Genomic DNA, 9,500 nt, shown 5'->3' on the forward strand with positions numbered 1-9,500 from the left:
TGATGCCATTCTTGTTGAGCTTCTTTAGCATCTTGGTAGTTCTTCTCACCATGAGAGCAAGACTTGCATCATCAATTTTATCATCACTTGAGCTCTCATACTCAATTCTTGCTTTGCCCTTCTCTTAGCTAGCCTTGAATGCCAAGTCTTTGTCTTTCTTCTTGGTAGAGGATGAGCCATCTTGTGGTGTGATGTGCATGTACATCTCATGAGCGTTGATCTTTCTCAAGATTTGAGTTGGTGTAGCGGTGGAAAGATCACCTTGATGAAGCATGGTCACAATATACCCATTTTTGTCAATGGAGAGGACACTCAAGATTTTTCTTACAACATCGGATGGTTATATTTGAGTGAGTCCAAGCCCATTGACTTCCTCTATAAGAACATTTAAGCGTGAGTACATATCATTAGCATTCTCTTTAGGAAGCATCTCAAAAGAATTATGCTTTTTTATGACAAGATGATAGCGTTCCTCACGCTCACTCTTTGTTCCCTCATGGAGCGCACAAATGTCTGACTATAGTGCATGGGCGTCCTTGTGGTTTCTCACACGGTTAAACACATCTTTGCAAAGGCCTCTAAAGATGGTGTTTCTAGCCTTTGCATTCTATTTTTCGTAATTCACTTCATCGCCCTGAAGGTGCATGGGATCCCTAGATTTTGGGAAACCTTGAGAGGTGGCTCTAAGAATTCCAACATCTAGAGTTTCTAAATACGCCTCCATTTGGATTTTCCAATAAGGAAAAATATCTCCCTCAAAGATAGGAGGAGGTCCATCCCCGTGAGACATCTTTCTCTAGGCGGTTAAGCCTAAATACATGAGCACAAGGTTCTGATTCCAATTGAAAGGATCAAGATGCCCAAGAGGGGGGATGAATTGGGCTAATTCTAAAATTCTTTGCAATAATTAAACCCTACACTTAGCCCACTTCACCCCTTGTGCCTAGAAAGTGATTCTAATGATCTACCGCATAAAAATTTAGCACCCTAAATTCCAATTCTACTCTAGCATGGCAATTCTAAGAATGTAAAGACAAGAATTGAATTGCTCAAAAGTAAATGCTCAAAGTAAAGAGAGGAGAAGGAATGCAACGATGTTTTGCCATGGTATCGGAGAGTCGCCACTCCTCACTAGTCCTTGTTGGAGCACCCATGCAAGGGTGTAGCTCTCCCTTGATCCACGAAAGGATCAAGTGCTCTCTATGGGTTGATTCTTCGACACTCCGTCGTGGTGAATCACCCACAACCGCTCACAACTTGAGTTGGGTCATCCACAAGCTTCGTCGAATGATCACCAAACTCTCAATCACCACCAAGCTGTCTAGGTGATGGCGATCACCAAGAGTAACAAGCAAGAACTCTCACTTGACCACAACAAGCCTAATGAGAAGGGTGGATGCACACTTGCTACTCTCTTTTCACTAATGAGGCCTTAATCTTGGATTCTCATATCTCAATCACCTCACTAGGCTCTTGCTCTCCTTGGCACTCTCAAGGGTGTTTCTCAGCTGTTGAAATGGGCAAGAGTACTCCCTTGAATGAATAGAGGAAGTATTTATACCCCCTCATTCAAAATGAACCGTTATATGCCTGAGTCAGCACTCTGTGGGGTGACCAGATACTCCGGTCAAGGTGACCGGACGCTCTGGTCAGTTCTCCCTGCCACAGAGCCGTTAAGTTGTGACCGGACTCTGACATGCGTCCGATCAACACTGACCGGACATGTCCGGTCACAAAAACTACTCTGGACCCTTACTGATGTTTACCAGACTCTGGCACCCAGCGTCTGGTCACATTGCTGTTCAACGTCCGGTCAGTAACCAAAACTTGACCAGCGTCCGGTCAGCACTGACCGGACGCGTCTGATCAGGATTCTCCCTCTCTGGAACCTTACTGGAGTTGATCGGACTCTAGCACCCAGCGTCCGGTCACTTTTCACTCAACGTCCGATCGTATCCAGACGACTTCACTTGATCAAATGAACTGACCGGACTCTACTGCCAGCGTCCGGTCACACCGGGACTAGCGTCCGGTCAATATTTGACCCTCCATTCACTTCCAACTTAAAATCATATGTGAATGAAGTTTTCTCCAATTGATCTTAGGGCTACTTAGAAGCTACCTAGTGCTAGATTCTAGACTCACCTAGGTCAAGCTACTAGTCCATACCCCCCTTAATAGTACGGCCAAAGGAAAAACAAAGTCCTAAACTACTCTAAGTGTCTCTTCAACATCAAACGACACTTAGAACTAGTCCATCCTTAACCTTGTCGTCCATCCTTTGAAAACTGAAACGATTTCCATCGTAGGGGCATGACAACCATGATTGCCTAATCAATTTGTCATTACCATGACCTAACTTAATTGCCTCTGCAAAACATACGTTAGTCATAGCAATCTCGTATTGTCATTAATCACCAAAACCCAACTAGAGGCCTAGATGCTTTCAATATTGAGCTAACCAAGTCCCATGAAGAACTTGATCTTGCTTATAATGCCATCCAAGAGGAACATAACACTCTTTGCATCACACACAATCAATTTGAGGTGGCATATAATGAACTTCTTGATGATGTTGAGGTCTCCGAGAAATCTAAGAAAACTTCACCCGCTAACGATGAACCTTGCAATACTATTTGTTTGTCCTCTATCACTTACCGACTTGCAAGAAGAGAATACAAGTTCAAGGAGATGCTCCTTCAATCCTCAAGATACATCAATAGCTTGTCATAGGATACCAATTGTAGGAGGAGATGCTCCTTCATCGGCATTCATGCCAAGAGGAAGCTCCCAAAGAAGATATGGGTCCTGAAGACATGTAGCCTAAACTTGCTTTGCTACCTAAGAAAAAGAGAGGGGCTCATGAGATAGGGGAGGTTGGAGGCTTGACGTGCATAGTTGGGATGTATCAATCTTTCAAGAATATTGCCAAGCATGAACCTCAGCGGATCATCTAGTGGGCCAAGATGGGCTTAGTGATCAGTTGACAAAGTCTCTATAGTTCACCGTATGATCCGATGGGACTATGTGACCTACTAGCATATCATGCAACAGGGAATATCCTAGTATATTCACAATAAATTGTTGAAGGAATCAACTAGCACAATGCCACCGTATGATCCGCCGTAGGCCTCGTTCGGCTGGTACGAAGTTTGGCTGGTTCGTCTTCTTTTTTCAGTCGGAACAGTGTTTTTCTCTCACAACATTTCAGTCAGGACAGTATTTTTCAGCCACTTTCAGCCAAGTTTCAGACCAACGAACGGGGCCGTAGCCTTTTGGAGCCAGCAGATCATTGTGTTTGCTAGCTTTTTTCAATGGCTACCAGTCTCTTTACCCTCTATATAAATGCTACCCCTAGCTCATTTGGAGTTGTTTTTTCTACCTCAATGTTGCCAACATTTCTATACACCACAGTGAAGAATTTGTAGAGTTACTCAAGCTAAGAAGTGAGGATTGAGTGCTAGCCATGAGTGCTACCGATTTTCTTGCTTGGGTTTCTTGAGTTAGAAGTCTGAAGACTTGTTACTCTTGGTGTTTGCCAACACCTAGATAGCTTGTTGGAGGACTTGATGACCATCCTCAGTGGTGTAGTTGTGAGGAGGCTCCAGAAGTTTGTACATCATATTTCACCGTGCCAGAGTGGCGAATGAGTATTCACTAGTGGAGCGGTGCTTAACCAAGTCTTTTGTGACTTCGATGCTTCAACGTGGAGGAGGGGGTTGTGGCAACAACCTGATACCATGAGAATAAAATCTTGTCTTTTGTCCTTTCTTTTATTTGCTCTATTACTTTCATTGCTTTCAAGTTCCTTTGAGTGACAAGTAGGATTCATGGTAGTGTGTAGTTAGCATTGGTTTCTTTCTTGCTCTCTAAGGATATTACTCTCAGTGTGATCTTTGCTAAGGACAAGACTAGCTTGTTGGCCCTAAGGACCCATTAGATCGCTTTTTAGAAGAACTTAGGAGCCAAAAGCTTTGACGGTTTAGAATTTGTATAGGCTAAGGTTTATCATTTCAAATTTGTAGATCCCAACTCACCCCCTTTTAGGCCATTCGGCCCTTAACCCCTCCCCCTCTCCTGTCCACCCACCCACCACCACCCACCACCACATCTCTTAAGCAGCTCTCAAAATATTGGTAAATAGATAAAATTATGAAGAAATTATCCTGTGCCTATGTTTTGAATTTATTTTCGAATGAAGTGGATTATAAAAAAATATTTAAAAGCTGCGCAAACTCTAAGTGTCTTAATCTTTTTGAATCAAAATATATCACTGGTACATTCAGAATAAATGTATAATGCCCAAAAGATATAATTAGGGAAGTGCACAGATATATGAACAGTTCCACCTATATTGTGTTTTTTTAACACCTACACTGTGTTATTGGTCAAAACTTGTAAAGAACAACACAAAGTTATTGAGCAACAGTAGAAACAATCGACATGATCAAACTAACCTTAGGAGAGAGTAGAAAGGGCAGAAAGGAAGGGTCATTTTGGGGTGTTTGTTCTGACATACATGAATGACATAGTTCGTCTTAGCAAAATTAATTGTTTTTTTCTAGATTCTGCTTTCATTGGCTTGGGGTGGGGGTTGGTCGTGGTAGTGGATATTGTAAGGTCCATTTCTTGTTGTATCTCCACTTCAGCATTTTCCTTCGAAGGCTTGGGACATTTGTAGGCAACTTCGTTTGGGCAATGGTATTCTTCAGCGAATCTTGTCAGGGCAATATATGGTAGCCAATGCTTGGTGCACTGTCAGCTGAATAGGATGGCCATAAGCCATCACATCTTGATGTTCGTTTTTTCCGTATGTTCCTTTTCCTCTAGCAATTACCTCACCGTCCACGTCTATAATGCCACCCCTTTTTGGGTTCTCAACAAGCTGGCCTGGTGATAATTTAAAAGATCTCGCCTGCAGAAGTCACCATAACTAGCATCATTTCCTTGATACTGATGTACTATTAAATTGAGAAGAGATGAAAGACCTGAACCATGATAAATTAATCATGCTGCACTGACAATAAGATATAAGTTGAAGTTCCTTATTTTCCACTGAACATCAGAATATTCAGTCAAAACATAACTTAATATGGTTTATTTAACCTTAGGAAAGTTTCACTGTAAGTTGCAACGTCCTAACGTCAGTGGATGAGAGAAACGAACCTTGAGATATGTAACATATGGTGATTTGACATAACTCCCGTCGCTCATATTCAGCAATAGAGCTAAAAGATCAGCCTTTGGACAATCTCTGAGTATGACTGCATCCATATAGCCATCTGAGAACTGCACAATAATCACAACATTCAACTTCCTTGAGTTGAATATACTAAATCAAGACTGACAAAAAGAAATCTAGAAGCAAATGGAAGTATGGAACTGAACACTCAAATACATGACGCATAATGATTTCTGTACCAACCATGCAGAATCATTCATTATGCTGATGGTCTAAGCGCACATTTAAACTTTTTTTACTACTTCTTAATGCTTGTCCTGAGAATTCAGTTCCAGCATCCAGAAAAAAACTCAATACCCTTGTGATAATAAAAAAAAGTAGCAACTGAAAAGAAGTGTTTTAATCTTGAGAACTGTAGTTCTGTATAAACATTTTCTGAAGTTCATTTGGTGAGTAAACAAACTAGCTATTCCAGGTTTCGAAATTAAAAAGGAAACAGACACCCTAGACAAAATGTTACTATTGCAAGAGGCTATTCGGTTACCTTTGCCTCTGGAGCTGCCATGATATCCTCGGCAGCCCATGGCACATTGTTTACCCAAACTGAAATAAATGGGCCATCAATAAATCTCCAATCTGAAGCTTGAAACTCAACTGAAGGACCTGGATAACAAGATCGATGAGATTTTCCATTTTGCTCCACAGACTCTACAATGGAATTGTTGACTTGCTTGATGGGTTCTCCATATGCCTCGTAGCCTGGGGCAGGCACGAACTGAATACTTCCGCAGTATTTTCGCAAGTTCATTATGCGCACCACAGCCTGAAAAAAGGCAAGAGCTTTGTTAAGACTTCAGGTATCATTTCCCTAACAGCAAAGAAAACAAAATAATAAGGTAAGTTTCTGAAGCTAGAATTGATCCTATAGGACCAAGCCATTTAATTACTTGTCGTAATTAATAACAAGTGTAAATGATGCCAGTAGCAAAGAATTGGACGAAGATTCAGAAAAAAGAAATGACAGGAAGTAAGGCCTAGGTACAACCAACAAAAACAAAAGCATAGGAGTAGATATTTAGATGAAAGGGTAACCGTGCAAATTTGTCAAGCACCACACTCTAGATCCTACTGTAAGTCCACATGCATTAAGGGGCATTTCAGAGATGATAAAATAGATAACTGTCAAGAAATAGTAATGGTTGAGCATATACATAGAAGTCGAAGCGTGCACTTCCCATCCATCTGTATTTCTCAGACTCGATATCTATATCGGCCACCAAACCTGAGATACTTTAAAGTTAATCAGATAATAATAATAAAAAGTTACATTAAAACCTGACTGTTTTATCAAGTGCGTACCCCAGGTCATTAGCAAGACACTGAAAAATTTCGTGTCCCCTTGCAAAATGGTACAGACATCTAAGGACTGCTTGTGACCTGAACACCAAGAAATTCATGTTTCCTTCTCTCCACTGGAAAATCTCCATGCGTCATGTAGTTTTGAGCATGATAGGAGGAAAGAAATTAGAGAAGTAACCTTTGATTATGGCAAATACAGCATTTGAAACCGAGTATTTCTCACTGGCAGCATGCAGAAGTGATTTAGCCATGCCATTTCCTGTACCTGCACACATGACCAGGCCAGGCCTGTTTTGATCGCTTACTAGTGTTTTAAGTGGTACTCCCTCTGTTCTAAACTATAAGACGTTTTGATTTTTCTAGATACATACATTTGTTTTCCTTATGTATCCAGACATAGCGTATATCGAAGTGTATAGTAAAAACTAGTATATATCTAGAAAAGTCAAAACGTCTTATAATTTAGAACAGAGTGTGTAAGATTTTCCGTACCTGCTGGAATTACCCCGATAGGCATTTTTATTGCCTCCTCCCAATCTGTCCGTTGAAGAATTCCGTTTACTACCTACGCACGAAATCACAGCGTGAGAAACAAAAATGAAACTGATTTGAAAAATAATTCCAACTTTTTTGAAGGGAGAGACAGTACGGTATGAGAGTAGTACGCACGTTTCTCTCACTTTTTTTTTTCTAGCAACAGTACGTTTTCAGATAATATACTATTTCTTCACGAAATCTTTGGAAGGCACTTGTAATGTAAGGACGACGAATGGGTATCACGTCAAGTGCAAACAATGTTGACATAGGAACAACCAACAACGAATTCGCACGGTTTTGGATTTTACTTAAACAGCCGCGCTCAAGATGAGCTCAGTAAAGTTTGATATTTATCGACGAATTAACACAATGAAGTCAATTGGCATTAGCTGGTATAAGGACGAACAAAACGCAAGTCAGCGCTTACATTGAAGGCCTGTCATGCCAGGCTGCCAGCTGTGAACACACGTTACCTACTTATTAAAAAAATTCAGACATCAGGCTGCGTGATGTATCGCTAACCTCCACGAGGACGCCGTCGCCGCTAACGCAGACGACGCCATCGTATTCCGCGAGGTCGAGGGAAGACGCCACCTCCCGGGAATGCCCCTGGTACTCGGTCTCTGAAACAGATCACGAGCAAAACGGATCGATATAACCGCAACACCATGTTCATGTTCGGCTGCTATTAAAGCCGGCTGATAAGTCGACTGAAACTGATTTTTTTAAGATAAAAATACTATAGATTCTAGTTGATAAGCCAGCTGATAAGTTCAAGCGAACATGGAAAAGCATCCACATTTATTTACATGCTGAACCTTGCAGTGTGATGTTCACACCCGCAGCTTCAAACAGAGGCTTGATTTCCGTGTCGTAGATCTTCTTGGCGCATTTCTTGCCGCCGAAAGGGTTGACGAAGACGAACAATCTCTTGGGCCGGCCTGTGCGTGAAATTTCATCACAGACGTGATTAGCTGGTGCTGATCTTTCATCATTAATTAGACTGAAAGCTGGTACAGTGCAAATTAAAACAGGGGACTAATTTTTCATCTAGCCTGATGACTGCCTGATTGGTGAGCAGTGAAAGCACACGTACCGAAGGAGTCGAGGCAGCGTGTGAGCCTCTGGCCCCACGCCACGGCGGCGCCCTCGCCGTCCGCCATCTGGAGCACGAAGTCCCTCCTGCACCGCTTCCCTCCCGCGCCCGTGGCCGCACCCGCACACGACAGCGCCCTCGCCGCGCCCGCCGCCACGAAGGCCCTGACGACGACCTCCTTCCCCCTCACCTGGACCCCGAGCACCTCGCGCTCCAGCGACAGCGCCCGCTCCGCCCCGCCAGCAGCGCCGCGGCGCCACCGCAGCTCCACGTCACTGAGCGTGGCTTCCGCCGGCGCGCCGTCCACGCGGACATTGGCCGTGGCGCGGTCCTCCATACGGAAGGGCGTGGCCGGGATGTTTTGGCGCCCGACGATGTCGAGGGAGTGGCGCGCAGGCAGGCAGGCGGAGTCGACGACGAGCACGGGCGGGACGAGGACGAGGCGAAGGCGATCGATCGATCGATGTGGAGTGGGGCGTAGGCGCGTACAGTAGCTTTCTACGGGCGGACGGCGCGGGGCGGGCGGGGCTTTGGCGTGTCGAGTTAGTTGTACGATGAGAACCAAGGCGTCAAGGTAGCGGCGGGTGCAATGATTTTCAGCTTCGTCCAGCGCCCGCTCTCGCTCTTACTGTCACTCGCCTTCCCCTTCCAGATTATCAGCTCTCGCTCGATTCTTATCAGATTTTATCCGCGAGATCCTGACACACGTCACCCGGAAGCGTTTCAAACCTCTCGGGAGCTCGCGTGCCGTCCACGGCGACCTGTCCTCGCTAGCCTGGAGGGTCATCACTCGTCAGATTGAGGCGTACGGGGATGGTTCAGCGTTCTCATGTTCTGCAACGAAATACAAACGCGAGTGAAGGCGTTTGCATAACCTTTTATTTATAGTCAGAAGAGCTATGAACTGCGTCCGAGATTCTCGGAAGTTTTTAGCGCTGTTCGCTAATTTTTACTGAAAACGCTGAAGAAATGCCAGTTCCGCAAAGGGTTTTTCTGACAAAACGTCTCTTTCCAGGAATTGAGGGATTGTTTACCACACCAAATTCCGTATGCCATACATGTGGTTTTCAAAGTGAATGGACGTGCCAGACATTGTAATCTTCACGACTGATTCCGTCTTTAATTGAGATGGGGACATGCTGACTTCTGACGATGAGGATGCTATGCGTGCGTGGAAAAACAGTAGCGCAACGTGACTATTGGAGTATATATGGACCGCAAAAATAACTAAAATAGTGCATAGGAAAAACAGTAGCGTAAAGTATTTCGACCGCAAAAATAACTAAAACAGTGCATACAAAACGCCGTTGCATCCTGATACTACTT

The 9,500-nt window shown here is 43.7% G+C and overlaps 1 protein-coding gene across 1 annotated transcript; it reads right to left on the reverse strand.

The window, feature by feature from the left end:
* Window positions 1-4,480: 4,480 nt before the first annotated feature.
* LOC136450627 (sphingosine kinase 2-like) lies at window positions 4,481-8,982 on the reverse strand. Its single transcript, XM_066451169.1, has 10 exons — window positions 8,175-8,982; window positions 7,897-8,019; window positions 7,601-7,701; window positions 7,034-7,106; window positions 6,720-6,806; window positions 6,542-6,619; window positions 6,394-6,464; window positions 5,727-6,005; window positions 5,167-5,289; window positions 4,481-4,915 (listed from the first exon to the last, which is right to left on the reverse strand). Exons 1-10 carry the CDS (start codon window positions 8,509-8,511, stop codon window positions 4,709-4,711), a joined length of 1,479 nt encoding a protein of 492 aa, XP_066307266.1. The 5' UTR covers window positions 8,512-8,982; the 3' UTR covers window positions 4,481-4,708.
* Between the last annotated feature and the right edge of the window lie 518 nt (window positions 8,983-9,500).

This window comes from Miscanthus floridulus, chromosome 5 (genome assembly GCF_019320115.1).
Source record: "Miscanthus floridulus cultivar M001 chromosome 5, ASM1932011v1, whole genome shotgun sequence".
Classification (NCBI taxonomy): domain Eukaryota; kingdom Viridiplantae; phylum Streptophyta; class Magnoliopsida; order Poales; family Poaceae; genus Miscanthus; species Miscanthus floridulus.